Source organism: Aplidium turbinatum, chromosome 14 (assembly GCF_918807975.1).
Source record: "Aplidium turbinatum chromosome 14, kaAplTurb1.1, whole genome shotgun sequence".
NCBI lineage: Eukaryota > Metazoa > Chordata > Ascidiacea > Aplousobranchia > Polyclinidae > Aplidium > Aplidium turbinatum.
The window spans coordinates 14,951,328-14,974,673 of record NC_137485.1 but is presented as its reverse complement, the minus strand read 5'-3'; the positions used below and the strand labels follow the sequence as shown (position 1 = coordinate 14,974,673).

Here is a 23,346-nt window from a genome sequence, read left to right as displayed (position 1 = left end):
TCCCAGATCACATTAGCGAGGTAAGTTGAAAAAACCGTTGGTGTCAATCTAACTAAAAGACCGTTGTATGACCAGCAATACCATACCACTCTCCTGGACCATCGTTCCACAATAAGATGAAAAGGATCGCCACTTTCCTTCAATGCATCCACAGCGACGGAGTGTTCCACGTCTGTCAAAACAATGTTTCCAACCTGGGCGGACAAAGGTTGTCAAGTCGTTTTGATGACGTTGATAAAGATTGAGAACAGCCTCTCAGTTCAAGAAAACTCTGTTTGGCATTTAAGATTTCATTTTCTGCTTTAAATCTTGAATTTAGGCTCGGGTGATAAACTGCAGGTCATGAACATAAAAGTTCAAGTTTTCTAAGTAGATTTAACATGCGGATAAGTTGAACCAAGTAAATTTCGAGTAGAATTGGTTATTTTTTCAATATAGATTATTTGGCAACTTACGGCAAGGAGTTTATCTCCGACGCGGACGCCTGCTGCTTGGGCGGCACCATTGGGAGTGACGCGAGAGATAAAAATTCCGCTGTCCTCCTCAACAAATGGAGTGGATCCCATACCTCCAGCTATGCTCAAACCGAGTCCGCCTCCGTCCCTGTTCATGACCAGCTCCAGCTGGAAGGAATCAATAAACGGATAAAAACGCTTTTGAAAAGCCGGCATGATATTAACCCTATCAGCAAACTGAAAAAAATGTAACTGAATCACAGTAAAACCTCAAAATTGTTATACTTCGTGAAGGTTATTAAGTTATTCCTTAATGAAACACTAAGGGTCGAATGCAGAACAAAGGCGACTTAACAGCGGCGGATCTTGACTTAAGCATTTTTGCAAACTGGATTTCAAAGGATTGCGGTGAAGTTGTGTAATCAGTCCATCGTGCAAGGCACTTTTTGAAGCTTGCTAAAATGTGCATTCTCCGTCTGTAGAACACTGTAGGCCTTTCTGGAAATGCTGAAGCTTACTAGCAGCATTTCATACGACCAGGTTAAAGAGAAAGTTCTGACCAGATTTAATTGAGTTACAGGTGGAATGTCCCTATTTAGCCCCTTGACAAACCTCCAGATATTTTTGGTTCACTGCTATTTTTCAGTTACAAAGTTGTTAAAAAACAACTGTTACTTGCAGGGGCGCCGGAACGAGTTTTCACTGGGGGGGGGGAAGGATTATGAAAAAAGGGCACTTTTTTTGCTGAAAGGCTCATTTTTTTATAGTTTTAAAACAACATATAGCGATAATGCTCATCTTTCAGCTCATTATCGAGTAATGATACAAGTGTCAGGTATACAAAGAACAGTGATACAGAATTTTGTGTCGTGAATATTACGTTGAGACAAAAATAAAAGATTATAATTAGGCTGAAAAGAAATAGCAGAAAATGCTATATTGCAAAATGTGCAGTAGCTTACATGACCTTAAAAGGGCACCATTGCCCCCATCCACACAAAAATTGAGTGGCAGGGGGCATTCGCCCCCCTGCTTCCGGCGCCCCTGGCTATTTGTAGCCTACAAGTTGTTGTCTACTACATGTTTGCTAGTTGCTGTCAACATGCTTTGTCTTACAACAGGCTACTAACTTGCTGCCACCAACAGGGAAACTGCGTTTCAAATTCAATTGTGATGTAACAAAAGGTATTATGATGTCATTAATAAAGCATCCTAATTACACGAACAACTTCTAAACTTACATTTACTTTATTTGTCGGGTAGGTTTCAAAAATCACCATTACAAGTCGAGTGACGTCACACTTTGCGTCAAAAACGTAGCTTAAAACCAGTTTTATTATGAAGCGCAGCTCAAAGGGTGGCTTGGCCAAGCGACCTTGCAATTCAGTTTCTGCAGCACGCTCAAGTTTTAAACCGAGCTTGACTGAAACTCCGCTTGCCTGAGAAGAGCTTAGCGTTAAGTTAGGTTTATTTTGAGCTACCTTTCTGCATTCGACCCTAAGCACGTAAACGATCTGAAATAACACAGAAAGCAAAGAAGAATGTGAAAAAGACCAATTATGCTAGCTGGATGCAAAGCACGATAAGTTTTACCTGATCAAGGAAGAGCTCAGTCTCACGGCCTTCATCTCCTTCAGTGGTTTCTATCACAAAGTCAGTATCTTAAGATGGGAACGACACAATATTGCTGCTAAACGTTGCTAGCTTAAGGAGGACAAAAAACTAAATTTTTTGTTACAAAAAAATAAGTTGCATTACATAAACATCGAACAGATAAAACAATCTAATAAACAAGATAAATAAAACAAAATAGATAAAAAATTATAAAATTCGAAGACGTGGTTGTTTCCTGTTGTAGGCTATTTTACGTTGATTGCGAAGTCCGGAAAAAGTTGCGCAGTTCTTACGATCGTTCGTTATAACCGGACCTAACTAACTTTACAGCAAAACGTTCGCCAAGAAAAAGCATCATATCCATTGCAATGGAAATGTGTTTAAAATGAATCTATTGTGACTATGCTGAGAATACGCACTTTTAAAAGATGAATTTTTCAACAAAGCCACGACTGAATCCGGTTTGTTGGAGTCGGTGATTCTGATGTCTCGTTTGTAATGGGGGGTATCTTTCCTGTGAAGACGATCCGATCTTGTAGTGTTGCCAGATTCGGTATCCGTGATTTCAGCATCGAACTTCACTTCTTTCTCTTCATACTAAACATCATCAACTGTGATTTGCCACTTAAAGATGTGTTAATTGCAGAACCTTGACCGCTTGAAATAATAAAAGCAAAAGTGTCAAAAATCGAATGTCTTTCAGAATGTGGAAACTATTCTAATAAGGCCGCGCCACCATGTAACGAAAAGGTTGGACAACCGAAAAGCGACGCGCTGCATACATCACACAAAAGTGGTAAAGGTATGCTGCGTTACTGAGCAAATACAAGATGGAAACTGGTCGTCGCCAGTCCGTCGTAGTAACTCATGATTTCATAGTGACAAGACACACAAAAGTAAAGCGGCCGATGTGTACAGGTCAAATAAGCGACAGTTCTCAACATAAGATCCGTGATTAGCTGAAAATCCAACTAATCTGCAGCATATGGCATCGTCGCATTTTTTTAAATGAAAAACAACGTAATAACAATTTCCAATTGTGATTAGACAAAAAAGACGCTTTATTAAACAATAATTACAGTAACTCAGAAGCACAGTCCTACCATGTGCTGCAATACAACCAATACGATATTGATGATATTGTAAATTTTCTGCCACCTGACTGCAATTTACATTTATTAAGCCTTAAAAAGTGCTTAGAACAACGCATACCTGCAATGGATGCAGCGCTACGCAATACCAAACAAATTATGTAACCAAATGTGTTGCTATCATCTGCGTGTTAAGTCATAAGAGACACATAAGTTATATCACACTGAGTCTAAAGCTTCATAAATGATAACTACACAAGGACTTTTATTGAAACGAATGACAGAATAACTAATCAAACTGGCTGTCAATAACATCCAGTAGTGTCTCAGAGGCAATTCACACAATTAAGATCACTTGATAACGTGGAAATTAGGCAGGTGATCTTGCACGACACCATCAATTACACGAGAAGAGTCACAAACCTCATCCTCCACTTCGCTCTCCTCATCAGCAAAAGGAGGGGATTCGTTGTCTCTGGAAGCAAAATGCTTCTCATTTCCGGAGATCGATGAGGAAGGAGATTCTTGAGACACTAATGGAAACATCAATAGATGAAAACGAATGGAAAAATGATGGAAAGCACGAAGAGGCGTCATCAACGCAAGCATAATCAAACGTAAATAGCTGCAGTAACTAGGGGAAAGATATCATAAAAAGTGACTGATATAGAAAACATGTGTGAAAAAGTTTTAAGGGCTTTCATATGCTAGCTGAAGATGCTATTACTATCGCGAAATCGATTCTTAATAAATTACACTAAGAGATTGGATTGTGCAAATGCCAGCACTTGATGAATGCAAAATAGCAGTACCATCTTGTGATCTATTTGTAGTTTCTGTCTCAAGACAACGGCAGATAATCAGAAATGCTCACAAGTATTATAGCTTTGTCAACAGATTCTATTTTAACGTTTAACTTTTGCAGAAAACGGTCTTGTAGCAATAGGACAGTGGCCAACATTATTTCAGCTAAGCCAGTTTGGCTGCTAACATGTTAGATAACTGGTGGGCGTGAGATGACGAAGCTGAATTAATCAGAAGACACGTGTGCCAGTTTAGTCGCAGGGTCAGGCAAAAGATACTGGATAGTCAAATCAGTCCTTCTCGTATAATTCTTCTATTTATAACACGACAAAATGAGTCACAAACGCTTATTTTTTAACTAAAAAGTGGTTAACTGGTTTTGACTTTAGGTATAAAAAACTTCAGGTATGAGCTGAATGATTCAGCCAACCACTTGGCATTAAATGAATGGCAGTACTTTGTCAAAAGATCAAAGTATTGACAGTCAGTTTGAGTAGTCTAAAATAAACTAAACTTCAAATAGGAAATCCTAACCTATAGGTTTAAAATTATTTTTACTAGCGCAGATTGTGCCGTGAAGCGTAAAGTTCTCTTATGGTTCAGTGCTTTCGTCACAAATATGACGCAGCTGCTGTGCTTAATATACGATAGGGTTCAGTCACCAAGGCGTAAAATACGGGTTAGGACGAATGATCGAAAGTTAGCAACAACATACCTTGCACAGGTAGACGAGTGTCGATAACGGCGTCTTGCTGTTGAGATTCATCGTTTGACAGCAAAGGAGTATTGTCATCGACTGTTGTTCTGTTTTGAGTATCTATGAAAAAATATCAACATGATTGAAACTGCAAACATGCCTAAGTTAAACGAACCATATTAAAAGTACGTTATTCCATAAAATGGGCATCATTTTATGAATATGCAGCAGTCCATCTACACAAATCTTCAAAAATTATATGATTTAATATGGATACGCCGAATTAGAGGTAACGAGTCTTTTGAATTAAAGTGGATGGGTCTTTGAAATTGAAGTGGCAACACTTGTTTTCACAATCAACAAAGATTTTCTGAATCAAATACCTTCAGCTGCCATCCTAGCAGCATCCAGTGCATTCTGTGCCAGCTTTCTGTGTCTTTGGAGAACTTCGCTCTGTTGCTGACGCTTCAACTCCTTGGGATGCGGCGTCAAATGACGTTGTAACATGCCAGACTAGAAATGGAAGAAGATAAATCAAACTCAGAAAAAAATGTCAAAAAGATCACACGAAAATATCATCCACAGTATGGATTGTGTGGACCTGATAGTAGGATGCACCGTCTCTCGCTTTTTTTGAAATTGGTTTCGTAACATTGAGAAGTGTGTTCCACTTCAGAAAAAATTCAGCCAAAAAGTTTGTTTTTGTTCAGGGATCCCCCCATTCCACCCCCGCCTGACCCCCCTGGATTGTGTGGACCTGATAGTGGAAAAATATGCAAGTAACGCTTACTCCTTCTTCATCAATATCCGGAAGTTGTTCTTCGTGGAATGTTATTCTCTTTTGCTGCTTTTCTGCGTTGGGTCCATCTTGAGCAGCGACGCCTCCGTTACGAAGATTAGCTAAAAATGATAATGCGAGAGTTAGGATAAAATAGAAAGAAGGTCTGCACTTGTGTGAGAATCATAAAAGTTAAAACAGTATTAGCAAGCAAGCAAGAAGTTTGAAAGACAAAAGGGCATTGCTACGCGACAAAAAGATATAATTAATCAAAGTACAGTGACCTAACGTAGTGTTTTGCACAGACTAAACAAATAATAAACTACAGCGGCCAAGAATTGAAAAGCTCAAGAGAAGTGTTTGAGGTTTATTAATTTCGCATGATAGTCCATTAAACAATTGAATATCATAAGGTTAGAATAAGCGTTCTGCCAAATGTAGCTTAGCCAATCATGAATTGACTCATTAAACTAAAACTCAGTATTATACGAAGCTGTGTATATCTTAGTCAAAGATAAATGTGTGCAAAGTTGACATTTAAAACAATTATTACAATTATGAGAGATGATTACAATAAAAGAAACGCAAACCGCTGAAAACCGAAATAAGCAAGTCTAACAATCCCAAACAGGAGGCGACAAGGCACAACGTCAATTGCAGTTACAAATCAAAGATTTCAGAACAAAGTCGCGAGTCAATAACTCAATACTTTCTTGAAATTGTATAATTGCTACTTACAACATTTTAGTGCATTGTAATGCAATTATAACGTGATCGGTGACTGAGCCTTAAGTACAATACTGTCCTTTGAAGACAAGTAGTAGATCACAATGTTTCAAGGTGAACACAGTTAAAACTTTTTCGCGTTACTGTGTCCACAAGAAAGTGCTAATAAAGCTACTCACTTATACTTTCGGATGGTTGTTGGGGCAAAAGAAAGCAAGTTAGAACTTTCCCAAAAGGCCTCTCTTCGGTTTGAAATTTCAAGAGTGGCTGTGATTGATTCTCTGACAACCACAGCGCTGATAAAGCAAAAACAATAATGAAGAGGACGAAAACAGTCACAATAATAACAAAAGATATAAACAGCATCAATGAAATGCTATTTTTGTGTAAAAGCAAAGTTGTAAAGCATTACTGCACAGCAACTTTAGTAAAGCCCAACATATGTATGATTTTCTATTTTTGATCTCATTATACCAGCAAATAAAACATTGCTTGGTGCCACATTGTCCGTTGAAAGTAACAACTAAACCTCCTCACCTTTGAGCTTGAGCGATGCCAGAGAGACAGGCACGTGATCTAGCCGATTTCCACTGACGTCCAAAACTCTTAGATTAGTTGCTTTTGAAAGTTCAGAAGGCAAAGCTTCGAGTAGATTGCTCCGTGCAGAGAAAATGCTAAGTTTCTCACAATCTCCCAACTGCAAATACAAAAATCGCGTTGCAAAATTTGATGAGCTCAAGAAACTTTGCCTAAAGTAATGTGCAAAAAAACTAACCTGAAATCGTTTTACGATACCGGTACCATAATAATAATGTGTATTTCTATTAAGCGATGCATCCATCGTAGATATGCGTTGCTCTTCAGCTCTTTACAAAGCGGACAGTGTCAGTTCAGACGTATAAGAGGAGCAGTCGAGTACATTATGTGCATATTGAAATATCAAACAAGCAGTTAAAACTAAAGTGACATATTCAATATTTCATTAATCACCTCGACAGGAAGGTGCCGTAGTTGATTTTTGTCCACGTTCAACGTGGTCATCTTTTGTAGAAGGCACAAAGTCGCCGGTAAGTCGGTCAATTGGTTTTCAGTCAACATCAACTCGGTAATATTTAGGCAATTCCCAATTGATTGCGTCAATGTGGTCAATGAATTTTGGTCGACTTTCAAAATGGAGAGCTTAGTAAGACGACCTGCAAGCATATTCTGTATGTTTGTGGTACTCCACAAGGCGCAAAAAGCATGTCAAGTAAAAACTGTATACAAACAATTGCAGCAATCGGATAGTTTGAACGTGTTAGTAACACATGGTACAAAGTCACAAACGCACAATTTAGCAATTTACTCATAATCTTCAGGATAATTTCCACACTCAGTTAACAAAATTGGTATTTATTTTACATTGATTCAACGTCTAACAGCTTTTGACAAACGTACCTATGGAATCTGGGAGTTCTTCTATGGAGTTGCTGGACAACGTGAGATCGGTAACAGACGAGAGGTTACCAATAGAGTCAGGTACAGAGATAAGATTGTTCTCGCTTAGGTCCAGGCACACCAGATTGGTTAAGTCTCCGATCGTCTATACATAAAACATGCAAAATAGCAAACCGAACAAGTCCCAGCTAAAATGATTTGCTTCTTACGTTGATTCAGCGTTACAGTGATAAGATTTCATGCATTTTTAAACCTGTTTTTAATCTGCAGCAATAATTTAGCTATGAGTAAGAAAAATTTAAAACGTAGGATGGAAAATAAGCAGATGACAAAACTAAGCTAAAACGCTACATTTGCAACATATATGTGCAAGAAGAAGGAACTGGTTTATGACAGACTAAAAAACACGTCCTTCGACATGGTTTTAAACGATACAAATAATCTTATTTACACACAACTCAGTTCAATCTTTCACAACTTAAAAAAATATTTCGATCTGCTAATTTATCTTCAGTTAAGCTTAGTAAAATAAAGTTTTGCTTTCAATGGAACTTTTTATTCTAATGTGTTGTATAAATTGAAAAACATCGCTGGATGTCATATTGTTTACAATCTTGCATTTGTCTATCAAAGTGTCTCAAAATTTCACGTACTGGTGGACTTCCACAATCACACAAAAAATGTTTAGTTGTCTTAACTTTAAGATGCCTTGTTTAATGCTTAAACGACAAATGACCTTGACTATTAGCAACGCAAACCGCCTTCAACGTCTGTCCCCGTTAAAGCGATGTATACATCGCGCAAGGGACAACTTCGGCTCGAAAGGCATGGTATATGAACAATATTACATGACATCGACTTGAAATGGTGATAGATTTTTTTGTGCTAGACATCGGTAAATAAGAATCAATATCAAAAGAAAGCAATAACTTTACATTCCTGCGCATATTCGCAATGACATCCTGGAATGGCCCATTTCGGCGAATCCGATTCGGAAAAATACCATTTCGAAGACAGCCTTTTACGGAAAAAAAAAACGATTCTGAAAATTGGAGGGATTATTTAGGTAGGCGGTTTTTGTGTTTACCTTTCCATACCCAGTACTCACGCAAAAGGTTAGGCAATTAACTTAACCTACAACACTGGTCAACAAGAAATTTTTACAAGACAAACTAACAATTGTGAAGAAAGGGGCGTTCTTCCCGGCTATCAGCACAAGACTGAGCACTCACTAGTACAGCGAGCAGTTGCGATTCGCTAACCATAACGGTATAGCTTCCACGCTAGCCATTCAGACCATCCAATCAACAATATGTTTCTCGGCAGCCGATTTGTAGCAAGAATTGACAGCGATAGACACGTGTTTCGCCCATGAGGCTGGGCTCATTAGTATCGCACCGTATTCTAGCCACAAATTTAAGAGTTAAATATGACAAAGATAAAAGTTAAACTGACTGGTAAAGCGGTGGTCGAATAAATTTGTGGCTAGAATACGGTGCGATACTGATGAGCCCAGCCTCATGGGCGAAACACGTGTCTATCGCTGTCAATTCTTGCTACAAATCGGCTGCCGAGAAACAAACTAACAATCATTTTCAAGTAATTCTGGTGTCCAAGTAAGTAATTTATTTAATACTAATACGCAACCAGTACTGTGCTTGGTCAAAATTAGTATTGTTTTTGGAAGCTTAAACTTTAATAAAGTAGCTGTCAATTTTCTGTATTTTTCTTATTAGCATAGCTGGCAATTTAAGTATGAGTGCCAGACCAAGTAGCTCAAGACGTGACTAATTGAACATAGAAAGAAATTTTTGTTTCATATGCGGAGAGCAGGTACACATTTACTTTCTGATTCTGTAAACCTGTCCACCAGCCACAAGATTGCCTGGGTTAATAAAGTTAATTTATTACATTTCAAGGAAGCGATTGCCAGATTCGCCACTGATATGTCGATTGTGGTAATGATTCGTGCATAGCAACTATGGATGGGCATTGGGCAATTTAGAATTGAATCTTTGCATGCATATTTTCTTTTTGTTGGTTATGTCACTGTATTTTATTTTCACAATATCGTTTCTTCTGCATTCTGACAAAAAAAAATTATATTATATATATATGTTATACACACTACACAGTGTACAATTTCAAAAAAAGGAACGTTTTAGTGGGGAGGCTATAATCTGATGTCGCACACAAAACATCGACTTTATTTTGCGTTTGCTTCATTTCATATGGCGGAAATATATCAAATCGGATTCAATGTAGGCCTAACTAGGGTACTCTAGCAGGCCTCTAAGCTCGTTTGTTTTCCCGAGACCAAGCATGGCCTTCCAGAGCTGCTTCTCGGCGGCCAAATTCTCGCGCTCGGTAACCAAAACAAAAAAAAATCCGTTAAAATTTTTTGTATGAACCTCTATTGTTAATCATGAAACGCCGTTTGACAACTGTTTTTTTTTACTTTAGTTGAGACTTTTTCGCTGTCACTTAACTTGGTTAACCTCTGCTATAAGCTAATTCCTTTGTATAAACAGATGCCGCTGTGGAATTTTAAAATTCTCCGAAAAAAGCTTTCTACGAACTGGGATTTCTCCGAAATGAATTCTCCAAAAAGTAGCTGACCGATGACATTCATACCAAGCTGTTTCAACTGCGAGTTTGAAAAGAGCGTTAAGCACTCAGTTCAATAAATACATTGAGTAAACTAAATACACATAACAGTAGAAGATGGTTACAGAAAATAGAAAAAACAAAAAGTATGTTCTTTCTCAGTTGCTTACATCTGGAAGAGATGTTAAGTGATTTCCGTCCAGCCACAAATCGTGAAGACTTTTTAACTCATTAATGTTATCCGGGAGAGATTCAAGCTCGTTTGCTCCAAGATCAAGCTGTTCCAGAGCACTGATTTTGCACAGTGCATACGGAATTGATGACAGTAAATTTTCTCTGCACTCTAATGTCTGGAGCTGTAGTAAGCTGAAATATAAACACGAAAGATTTAACTCATGACGGTGAATCGTAATATTCTAATACAATTGTAATTTTGAATAATAACCAAATATGCGCTGAACAACGAGCCTCCTATAAATCAGCAGTTGTCAACTAAACAAATGGCAGCTGAGCAGGCAACAACTGAGCTAGCAACACTTCAGCAGTGGCTAAAATTGGAAAATGATGAAACTGAGCTAGAACTGAGCAAGCCGAAACTTGGTAGGCCTATGTCACAAGTCAGTAATACAGTATTCAGTTTAGTGAGCGATGACAGAAGCAAGTTCGATGCTAGTTGAAAATCTCATTTGCTGACTTGCACAGTAGCTGAAATGTACTTGCTGAGTTAAAGCAGTTATTGAGTTGTCGCATGTCGAGTGGTCCGACGACCCTGAAAACGTTGTTTTCCCTTTTAAACCTTGATGAATTCTTGATTAAGTAAGCAAACATGTAATATAATCACAACAATACGGGTTGCACTCGAACTTACTTGCCAATATCCTCTGGTAGGCGGATCAATGAGACGTCATTTACATTCAAAAAGCGAAGGTTGAACAACTGACTTATGCTGGTAGGCAATCTAAAAATATATAGAAATAAAACAAAGTAACTTCAGCAGGTTTAACATGATGTATTACATACACAAAATGTAACATAATTAAAAATAAACTCTAACGTTTTCGACACGTACGTGTGTCCTCATCAGGAATTACATATCTGCAATATACATAAAATGAAAACTGTAAGGCAAATTTGACTTTGCACTATAACTGTATATATAGTACTTGTAACTAACGACACTCCAGACTAAAAAAATACCAGACAAACCTTAACACAAGAATTAAAATTGTGCATGGGGTGGAGTAAAACGAGCAACAGAGACAGCTTAATTTTAATACAATTGGATGAAAACCCTTTTCGTATATACAAAGTAACATAAAACTCATCTTACACAGCACAGCAAAACATAATTAATGCTAACCTAATTGCTATCACAGAAACACATTTACAATGTTAGTAAAAAATGTGTTTTCTTGTTTTACATATATGCTATTGGATTAATGTTGTGTCACAAGTGTCTAGTGAAAAAAATTGTGATGGGAATTCAAACTGGTAAATAAAATTATCTGCACAAAGTAAGATATGATCATCAATGAACAAAATTGCGTCAGCGACCGGCCAGCCACAGTCAATTGTCTCGCGCTTAGTTGGCCGGGTCACCAAGTTCCGATTCCGCTTGCAACACAGGTAGATCGCAAAATATGTATCTTTCATCAAAATACAAAGTGGTAAAACTGTAGTGATGAATCCCAGGATCATAATAACCGTCTTGATGGCCAACTACAGTACCGGTTATAAGAATAGCATGGCCAATGACCAATTGACCATAGCCTCTCCAACAAAAAATACATAAACACAACCTTTTATACACATCTGCTCTGGAAAAGCATCACGTTACATAAGTCTGGAATGCAGTTACACAATTTCTATCAATAAAATTAAGCTAAATGGTATGTTGTTAATTCATTACTTCTGGCAACCTTACCTTGTTAAAGGATTGCCACTCAAATCTAACCGTTCAAGAGAGCTGCAAAACTTTATATTCTCGGGCAATTCGGCTAGATCTGCAAAAGAATGCGCTATCAAAGAGAACTTGTATGTATATACAAAAAATGTGTAATTTATGGCCTAGGTAAAATTGAAACAACGCATAAAGTACCGTATGTATGCTTTTGTACAAACTGTCATTGAAGAAAGTAGAATATGAGATAGGACTTTTGGAGGTCATTATTAAACTTTGAGAATTATTATTGTAAGTGCTTTTTTATAAAACTTTCTAATATAAAAAAAGTATAACCAAAAGTTGAATAAGCTTTGCTTACCATTTCTACTGATGTCAAAATCAACCAGATTAACTAGTTTGGCAATATCACTTGACAGTTGTTGCAATTCATTATCACTAAGTCCAAGCTTTCGTAGTTTGACAAGTCGAAAGAGTTGCTGTTGATATGTAAATAGGCAATATTAATATATATATACAACAATGAAAACTATTAATACTACAAAAAGTGCTCAATGCTAAACAAAAAAGCAAAGCAGAGCGAATTAAATCAAATATATATAGTTATTATAGTCAAGTGGGGTAAAAAAAATTTTTTTTCAGAAAGGTTGTCCTAGATTTTTTAGCTTATCAAGTATGACCACTAAAGTTGGTCACAATATGCAGACCATGTATGTCTATCATCCCCCAATGAAATTTTTTAAATCCATTAACTGGTTTGGAAATTATGCCCAAAATACCTGAATTTTTTTTTACCCCAGCTTTGGAGTAAAAAAAAATTTTCATGGGGTAAAAAAAACACCTGTTAGTATAGCAGCTTCTTCTTCTTCTTTATTATTATAATATTGATTTCATATGTTTTGCTATTGATTTCATATGTAATGTAAATGATTCTCCACCAGAGGAAAGAAGCTTTGTGTAACTCATATATCAAGGACTGTGAGAGATGCTGAACCCATACTCGAAACTGACCGGATGGGTCATGATGATGATGTAAACGATTTTGCCCACAATTTTTGTATGCACTTTTTATTAAAATATAATACACATTGTGAAATCGCAAAGTCTCATTACTGTAATAAAAACAGCAGCAAGACAAAAAATTGTGTCTAGTATACTTATGCACGCCATCCTGAATTTTATCTGCAGCTCTGGTTTGAACATGCAAGTGGGCGATTAAATTTCGCGGATCGTGAATCCTAAAAAATCAACCAGCAGTTTGTGAATGAACATACAACTAAAAAACAACAGACAGGAAATAAAACAACAGTTTGTGTATGTATGATTGTATGTGTTGTGCTCTATCAATCAATGGATCACTCTGTACTCTCAATCTGCGCTATTGATCGACTAACCCGCAACACTAACCTTAAGCTCGGACACCCAACTCCAGAAAACATCATTTGATTGTGCATGACACATGCATACATTGGCACTGATGCATCCAGAAGTTTGTTTTTGTATTTTTTGGTGATATACTGCTTGGCAGTTGACATAACACCAATACAAAGCCAAAATATTCCATAAAATGCACTGTTTTTTTTTTTACCCCAAATCAACGAATTTTACTGGGGTAAAAAAAACACCTCAATAATAATTTACACAAACATTTGGAGGCCCCAGTCTTTGTTGCATCTAGTAGCCTCACAACATAGTACTCACAATATAACATTAAAACATTCATACTACCTATCACTAAAATTTAGCAAAAACCTTTAATAAACTCCTCCGAACCTTTTTTTGCACCCTTCGCTGGCCATATTTACTCTATTTAACATATCTCTTTTTTGTCAAATCCAATCTTTTTCTCTACCCCTCAAAGTAATCTCCAAAGACCACTTAAACAGACACTAAAAAAGTTGAGTGAATATCTACTCATTTTAGATGTGAGATGGTAAGTGTTTTTTTTTACCCCAATAACCCCACTATTTTTTTTACCCCACTTGACTATACTATCTGAATCCTCAACAGCCTGTTTCACCTACACAGATCATCAGAAGGTACTTATTCAAATAGAAAGATTATATTTGAATAAGAACCTTCTGATGATCCGTGTAGGTGAAACAGGCTGTTAAGGATTCAGATAGTAATAACTATATTTGATTTAAATATTTACAACAATGCATGAAACTGTCAGTAAAAAAATTAACAAATTGAGTTGTCAGCAAAAAGTTGCAATTAAGCAAAGAAGCAAATATCGCAACATTGAGAGTATATACAAAAGAAGATGAAAAACACATCAAAAATATATAAAATCGACACTCAACAGGTTGATAGAAAAATAAATGAATTATTACAGATAGCCTATAACATTAAGGACAACTAAACTAAAGAGAACAGATCAGAAAGTGCTTGTGTTACATTTCAAAACCATCAGCTTTGTTAGATTTTTTGCAAAGGGCAATACACTTGAACCAATGCCATTCAAAACATAAACTACTGTGCTGATGAAACCAAAAGGTCAATACAGCGTCACTGTCAGCAATACCAAATATAATGAGTCTTATATATATACAATTAAGAACATAATATATAGCCTATTGCAAAACCAATAAATGCAATGAAGTACAACTTACTTACCAAGTTAACAACCTTACAAAGGTGCCATCATTACATTTTATCTGCAGGTTAATTTATGCACAAAATAATTAGATGAAATGACTGAAGCCAGCCTATCCTACCTTAGGGAGATCAGTAATTTGATTTGAGTCCAACAACAGTTCTTCTAAAGTTCTGGTGTAACGAAAGACATCCTCAGGCACCACTAGCAGGCAACAGTGTCGTTTGTCAATGCAGTCAACTTGTCTAAATATTGTAACTAAAATGGTCAGTTTTGACAAATTGTGATGTATGAAATTTACCGATTTCATCAGTACAATTCATCTTGCTATTATAAGTGGAGCTGGTATACAAGTCCCCCCCACCCCCCTTGGCAACTCATGACAAAGAGAAGTTGACCAAAACATGTGGATTGAAGTATGTGAACAGTAAAGCAAAAGTAAAGTAGTTTCATTCTATATGTTTGGTTGAGTCCTGTCTTTGTCATGAGTTACCAGGGGGGGGGGGGGGGGGGGGGGACTTGTATACCAGCTCCTTATAATTATTATCAAATGCATAAATCAGGCTCAACTTACCTGTTGCACCTAAAAGTTGGAAAACATTTCCAGAAACGAGGCATTACTGTGTTTAGTTGCACCACAATATTCAATGAAAGAAATCAAATGTCAAAACAAATCTAGCACATAAATATCGTCATTAAAAAAATGTACAACGAAACCATCTGTGAAAACAAAAATTTGTTATGATTGCCATCATAGGCGCCAACTTTTATTTTTGCACGGGGTGGCGGATAGCACAATATGCCAACCTAAAAACTTTCAAACTGCATGTTTTTGTTTGATTTTTACTAAGCGTGTTTCGTAGATGCAATTGTCTTTTCACACCTTATTTGTAGCTCGATAATTTACAAACCAACTTTAAAACAAAGCACGGAGGTATGTCGTGAATTTTATTGTTACGTTGCTGTTCTGACACTTAACATTTGGACAGAACTGACAGAATGCTCTATCTTTGCATCTATCGTATTCTAGCCACGGGAATTCGCTCTCCTATGATTTTTGATAGCTTCTCCCTTCAACAACGATTATCCTGCTCGTGCTCAGTTCCTACACCTCCCTGATCGTGCTAACGCCTTTTGGCAGTGACACACTTTCATTTCGTTCAGGCGTTTGGTCACTTTCATGCTAGCTGGAATCCTGACTAGACACAACAAAAAATGACTCAATGGAGAGCTACAATTTTGAACGCTTTTTCGGTGACATCTTTAAGCTGAATAAAACTGGAATGTCGGCGAAAACTTTTACTGGACGACTTTTCGTATTTTTTTCTTTGATGTAACAAGCAACTCCAATGTCAGACCACTAAATTCCCGCCTTACAGTTTGTCACGCATTGACACGCAATATTACTGCATGAAGTAGATAACAAAGTAGAAATTAAAGCATGAAGTAGATGACAGTACACGCCAATTGAAATCGGAAAATAATTCAAAATGCAAAATCTTGAGTAATTAAAAAAGGTTGCTTTTATTATTGGGAATTGGCAGGGGGTGTAGCTTACCTCGAATAGAATCATGTAAACGTATAAATTTGCAGAACGTTAAAACTGCTACTTTAGCCTACTAAGTGCACGTTTAAATAAAACTCAAAAAGTTTCGAAAATTGCATTTTTTTAATGAAATTTGAAAATAGATATTCATTTAGGGGGTGGAGCTATCAATCATCGAGATAATTTTATTTCCAAGTATTTTATAGCTGGCATAATTTACAGCGATATTATGAGCAGTTTAAAACTTTTCAAAAAAGATTTTTGAGGGAGGCAATGGAAAGATAGTATTTCATTGATAATGAATCCCATTGTAAACCTAACAAATGCAACAATGACTTATGACAAGTAACAAATAAAACGATCGCAACAACAACAAGAAAAAAACTCGGGGCCACGTGTTGTGTAATCTTCACGTAGCTTGCTTGATGTTACGCGAGTATCATGCTTGTGACAAAAACAATCATTTTCTTTGCAATACTGTATTGGTTCACCTCTTGCTTTACGTTGACTTGAAGCGAAAACCAATGATCAAAAAAAGATTTAAACGTCCGTTCAAATTACATTTATTTGTAGTAAGTAATGTAACCTAAACGGGGTGGCTGCCACCCCCCACAGCCGTTACGGGGTGGCGTGGCCACCCCGTAAGTCAGCGCCAGTGATTGCCATCACAAATAGTAAAAGATTGAGCCTTACATTAAAAGAACTTGAAAAATGTTTGCACCATGTAGAATTGTAGATTTTAAGCTGCCGAGCTGTAACGCTACAGTAACACATCTTTTCCCCTAAAAGGTGCAGCTATCTTCTACAAGCTTGGAGCGCACCTTTTAATGTCATATATACAGCAAGCACTAAGCAATGAGTATGACATATCAACAATCATTTTATTTTTCGTCATTAACGCGTCTGGGACAAAAAAAATACTAAACTACAAAAATCGATATAGACCTACCAGCACGCTAATGAACGGGAAAAAGTGGGTAGTAGGCTACGGTATATAACAGTAGTTCGCACGGCCACAAAACCAAAAAAAAAAATAGCAAAAAATAAAATAAAAACAGAGAGAAGCACACATGTAGTAATGAATGACAGCCTAATGAGAATATTATGAGAATCCATAGTGTATGAAACATTGTAAAATGTGTAAAAAGTTAATACAAACAAAATAGTAGGCCTACCGTAATAAAAATAATTTTTTCTATAAGATGGTTCAATGAAGTTTACATTTTACAAGCTTAAACGGTATATATAATAAAACTAAGCTGATGTCAGACGCAAAAGGCGTTTATTCAGATGGAAGATGGTTCATCTGCTGCAATGGACAATGGACATAAAACGTGGAGTTTGCTAGGGATGTATACTCGGAATGGCCCGTTTCGGTGAGTTCGATCCCTTAACGGGGAATTTTTTTAATTTTTTTTTTAAATTATTGAGTACCGTAGCCTAATTATAATTAGGCTAATGATAATTATCATTGCCGTTTTAGGGTTCGGGGTTAGGATTAGGGGTTAGAGGTTAGGAACTCACCGAATCAGACTCACCGAATCGGACTCAGCGAAACGGACTCACCGAATAGTAGCAGACCCATGTATACTATCTCCAATCTCCATGTCTATTCAACCTGTACACTGAAATGATTTTCAGACAGATTGATGGAATGGAGGGTATCAGCATAGGAGGTATGAACATATCCAACCTACGGTATGCAGATGATACCGTTTTATTGGGTCTGCTACTATTCGGTGAGTCCGATTCGGTGAGAGCCTTTTTCGGTGAGAGCCCTATTCGGTGATTTTTTTTGAAAATTATCGGGTACGGTACCGTAGCCTAATTAAAACCCCTAACCCCAAACCCCCTAACCTCAAACCCAAAAACCAAAACCCCAACCCCCCAAAAACCCCAAAACTCCTAAAACCCCTAAACCCTATCCCCTATAACGGCAATGATAATTAGGCTACGGCGCGCAATAATTAAAAAAAAAACTCACCGAATAGGGCTCTCACCGAAAAAGGCTCTCACCGAATAGGGAACTCACCGAATCGGACTCACCGAATCGGGCCATTCCGGTTTTATTGGCAGAATCAGCAGAAGCTCTCCAAACAATAATAGAAAAAGTGAACAATATTGGAAAGGAATATAACATGAAAATCAACACAAACAAGACGAAAACAATGATTATTACAGTATATTATAACAAAAGAAAATGTATAATACCAAGTGTAAATATTGCTATTGATGGAATGCTGGTCGGTCAAGTCAAAAGCTTTACCTATCTGGGACACACAATAACTAAAAATGGCAGATGCAATATGGAAATATTGAGACGAATAGCAATAGCAAGAAACAACTTCATAAAAATGAAAAAGACATTAACAACACACAAAATTAACATCAACACTTGAAAACAAATTATGAAATGTTATATCTGGACTACATTACTTTACAATGCAGAAACATGGACACTGTCATCACAAATGGTTAAACGACTTGAGGCATTTGAAATGTGGATTTATAGAAGAATGCTTAAAATTTCATGGAAGGATAAAATCACAAACAAAGATGTACTATCCAGAATATAAACCAACATGGAAATTCTACAAACAATTAAATCAAGAAAATTGAAATATTTTGGCCATCCATCATTCACAATAATTCTATTCAAAGACAACTACTAGAAGGAAAAATGCGCACGGCAAACGAAATAGGGGCAGACCACCAAGAATTTGGACTAATGATATTGAAGACTGGTCAGGACTTAATTACAAAACTGCAGTAAAAAAATCTCACAACAGAGAAACTTGGAGTCTCATTGCCTCCAACAACTTAATGATGATGTCAGACAAGTCACTTGTAAAAACAATCAAATAAAAATTATCAAGTATCAAAAATCATTTATTGATTGTCATTGTCAGAGAAGGGGTAACTTTGTCTGAGCTGTTGAAGACACAAAGAAAAATACATCAAATAGAAAAGTGAGCCAAGCCATACAGACTTATTTTCCAATTGTAATTTAACCGGTCCTGGTCAAGGTTGGTCATATCAATGCAGTTACACCATATTCTTATATAACATCACACATTCTTACTACAGACAAGACTTATGCAAAAGTGGAATTTACTTTCTTATGTAGGATTTATGTTTAGGATTTTTATTTTCTGCCGATGGTGATGGGTTGAACACACATGAAAGCTGAATTCTTATCACAGAAAATCATCACTTTTTGTAAAATAGCACTTGTACGGTATATTTTCATAAATATTAACAATGATTAGCCTATATATATATCTTTTTCTTTGTATCTTGTTTTCAACCATAACTTTCCAATTGTGGTTTTACACTAAAAACCGCACACAGACTCTTAACTTGCAATTGCTTCCATTAGTTACCAACCAATATGATACAAAAGAATTGTATTTGCCAGTTATAGCCTACCAGAAAAGTGATACATCATATGTGTATATAAATTTGTAACAAAAAGCAACAACATAAATGGATAGCAAACAAATAATATAAATTAAAAAGTGGCTAAATCTACAGTACGAGTGCATAACTGAACATAATATAGTTGATCTATGCAAAAAAATGACGCTTTTACTGTACACAGTCATGGTAATGCAAAAATGCAATGGGTTGTTCGGCAAACACGGTCACATCCTCTTATGACGAACAGAAAATTATCCAGAGAAATTCTGAAATTCAAGAAAATTAAAAAACTCTAACTTCATTACTCATAGTTGAAAAGACATAAAAAATTGGGCTGTAGGTTACTCAAATTAAAAATTGACCACAAAAATGCAGCAGCCTAACGATTGAGTCACTTCGGGTCAAAATTTAGTTAAAAATTTAAAAAAAAAACGCTTCCGCGTAGTATTGAACTCATTCCCTCTGGAACACCAGCCCAAGACGTATCCTACTCGCCACCGAATCAGTTGAACATAATTGTCGAATTTATAACTTATATAGGCACTCTTCTCGTCTTTTGCTTTGAAAAAGAAAAAGAAAGAAGTGCCTACATAGTGACGTCATGACCAGCAGAGTTCGATCTTAACGCTAGTCCGCTAGCCAAAGGCTAGTGAAAATTTGCACGGACTAGTAGAAATGTTGCAGTACCAGTCCGATCGGCTAGTGAAAATATTAGCCGGTGAAAAGTTTTTTTATGTTTTAAAATTGCATTGTTTGTGTCTGTAGTATGAGAAGTTGTTTTTGTGCGTATTGTTGCTCTCTTGTGCGTACTAAAATCTGAAAGCCTTTACTTTAGTTAGTTTCAGTCTAAGCCAAAACACTTATATATCTTAATACGTCATCAGACAAGTGAAAAGTCAGTAAACTGGTCGGACTAGTGAAAAATCGTGCGGGCTAGTGAAAACGGGGAGCAACTAGTCCGGTGGGCTAGTGAAAAAAAAAGTTAAGATCGACCCCTGACCGGTCAAATAGTGTTTCAGATTCAAAGACCGGCGCCGGTTAAATAGCCACTGCCAACAAAAAAACGTTAATTTGTTTTGATAACTGCTTGCTGGGATGCTGGCTTCTTCGTGCCGGCTTGCTCACTACTACCACGTGTCGTGTCTAACGAAGTTGAAGAAAAAAGTAGTCATGTGTGCTCAGTTGACCGACTTCGCAGCCTTCTTCGTTTGCAGTATTTCAGAGTGACGTCGCCAATCGCCTTTTTGTAAACCAAAACTTTTCACCGGCGAATATTTTCACTAGGCAATCGGACTAGTACTGCGACATTTCTACTAGTCCGCGCATATTTTCACTAGCCATTGGCTAGCGGACTAGCGTTAAGATCGAACCCTGGCTGTCATGCAACATGTTGACAAGTTTTAGCAACTAGAGGCAAATAATGACACCACACAGCTAACTGAGTGGTGTCTGCAAAACAACTGCAAATCCTTTTTTTTGTGATTTCCGAGCTTAACTTTGAAGGGTAAGTCATAACTAATTATGTTTCATTTTATGCTCATTTATTACAACATACAGTACACTGCAAATCACATATATACCGTAACCTATGACACAACAAACATGTGGAAACAGTGACAAAAAATGTCATTAACAAACAGCTGGAAAACAACATAACACAAATAACAGCTGGAAACAGTGACAAGACATGTAGTTGTGGAGTCATCCAAAAGCATACACCCAATTATTTCCAGTACGGTATCTTGACGAGATAACTGCTTGCTGGGATGTCAAAATTCGTATGTTTACTTTGTCGTTCTGTACATGTTTGCGCCAACAGCAAAAAATAAAATTGATTGAGATGCAGCCGAGTGGAAAGATACTTTATTTATCTTATAGCTTTCTCACTCAGAGGCAAAATATAAATCCCACTTCGCTACCATTCTGATTGTGCTATAATCTAACCTACAGTAAATTTCGCCCTACTTGTTAGTTCTAGGAATAACCCAACCACTGTCATCCATGTCTCATGTCTGATCCTACCACCACAGTTAGTCGTCACTCGTCAGGTCATTCTGGCAAAATAATTTGTCTTGTAACTAAACTTGTAACTTGATGATTTGGACAACAAACATCACAAAATGGACAAAATTAAGTTATGAATGTGCAGTACGCACAGCTCATGGTCGAGAACAATGGCGCATTGTATCCAACCCTCCAGACGAGGAAGGAACAAAATGATGATGATGATGAATTTGTCTTGCAGGGTTGCCAGATATTTTCAAAGTTTCCAGGCCAAAAGCAATTTCAAACCAGCCCAAAATAGCCCAATATTGTTGCTTGTACAAACTAGCCCAAAATGAGAAGATTTCGTTCACAAAATCAGTCCAAATTGACGAAACACGATCAATCATCAAAGATCTTATTAACTTACTAAGCGTTCTACCTGGTTTACAGCATAAATTTATACCGTAGTAGGGCAGAAAATCGCTAGCCATAGTGGGGAGCCAGCGAACAATATGAGTATGACCCCTACGGTATATAACTCTACTAGACACTCTAGTAGACAGTAAGACAGAGCACTGAGAGCAGGGGCGCCGGAACGATTTTTGACTGGGGGGGGGGGGGCAGGATTATGAAAAAGGGCACTTTGATTGCTGAAATGCTATTTTTTTAAGTTTGAAGATAAGATATAGCGATAATGCTAATCTATCGAGTAATGATAGAAGTGTCCGGTATACAAAGAACAATGGCACGAAAGGCATCATGCTCTGTGATTGTGTCGTGAATATTATTTCGATACAAAAATGAAAGATTATAATACTCAGTTGCGCCTCTATACGGCTGCATTGACACTGTCTGCTTTGTAAAGCGCTGAGGAGCAACGCATTCTGCGATGGATACAGCGCTACATAAAAACTAACATTATCATTATTATTATAAAGCAAATAGCAGAAATTGTTACATTGCAAAATGTGCAGTAGCTTACATGACCTTAAAAGGGCACAATTGCCCCCCTGCCCCCCATCTATAAAAAAATTGAGGGCAGGGAGGCATTCGCCCCCCCCCCCCCCGCTTCCAGCGCCCCTGACCGGGAGCAGGTAGTAATTAATAGATCAAACGAGCAGCCATACCATTCCTCCTTCACGTGACGTTCCATCACTTTTCCGCTAAGGCGCTAAATGCGCTTATCCAGTTTAACAGAAAAAAGTTCACTTAAAATTCACTCTGATTCATTCACTGTAAAGCGAAATTCATAGAATTTCAATGAAAACTGTTGTGATTTTTTGCTATTTTGTGCTTAATATTGCTGCAAAAACAAGCCCAAAAACCCGCAGTAAAAACAAAAACAAGCCCAAAAACCCGCAACCCGCAACTGCTGTAAATAATAAATAAATACTCAGCAATAAATGATCCGTGATCACATTTTTCCGCCTTAAACTTGTTGATTAACTGTAACATCACTTTTGTGAGTATAAAATTGTGCAAACGAAATCAAAAATTTCCTATTTAGAAACTTGGTGGTCTGATTGGATTACAGAAAAAAACATTTATGTTTTTCCTTTGTCTGCAATATCAGGAAAAAACAAGTCTATTAACACTAAAACAAGTCTATTTATTTTCCCCAGAAAAAATGCGACTGGAAGCAACCTAACGATTAAGTGCTTCGATAAAACAATTGCGCGTTTTTCA

At 37.1% G+C, this 23,346-nt stretch overlaps 1 protein-coding gene across 1 annotated transcript in view; it reads right to left on the bottom strand.

Annotated features, from left to right (window-relative positions):
- Window positions 1-15,336, bottom strand: part of LOC145783676 (protein scribble homolog) — a 42,755-nt gene extending 27,419 nt beyond the window's left edge. Inside the window, exons 1-18 of the mRNA XM_082595565.1 lie at window positions 15,283-15,336; window positions 14,830-14,953; window positions 12,471-12,588; window positions 12,134-12,212; window positions 11,078-11,167; window positions 10,380-10,575; window positions 7,603-7,747; window positions 7,156-7,358; window positions 6,703-6,862; window positions 6,345-6,461; window positions 5,452-5,561; window positions 5,045-5,174; window positions 4,680-4,781; window positions 3,584-3,693; window positions 2,489-2,666; window positions 2,049-2,098; window positions 456-623; window positions 87-194 (exon numbers count right to left, since the gene is read on the bottom strand). Coding sequence (XP_082451691.1) covers window positions 87-194; window positions 456-623; window positions 2,049-2,098; window positions 2,489-2,666; window positions 3,584-3,693; window positions 4,680-4,781; window positions 5,045-5,174; window positions 5,452-5,561; window positions 6,345-6,461; window positions 6,703-6,862; window positions 7,156-7,358; window positions 7,603-7,747; window positions 10,380-10,575; window positions 11,078-11,167; window positions 12,134-12,212; window positions 12,471-12,588; window positions 14,830-14,953; window positions 15,283-15,326 — 2,232 coding nt within the window. The 5' untranslated portion in view covers window positions 15,327-15,336. The remainder of the gene's footprint in view (window positions 1-86; window positions 195-455; window positions 624-2,048; window positions 2,099-2,488; window positions 2,667-3,583; window positions 3,694-4,679; window positions 4,782-5,044; window positions 5,175-5,451; window positions 5,562-6,344; window positions 6,462-6,702; window positions 6,863-7,155; window positions 7,359-7,602; window positions 7,748-10,379; window positions 10,576-11,077; window positions 11,168-12,133; window positions 12,213-12,470; window positions 12,589-14,829; window positions 14,954-15,282) is intronic.
- Window positions 15,337-23,346: the final 8,010 nt, after the last annotated feature.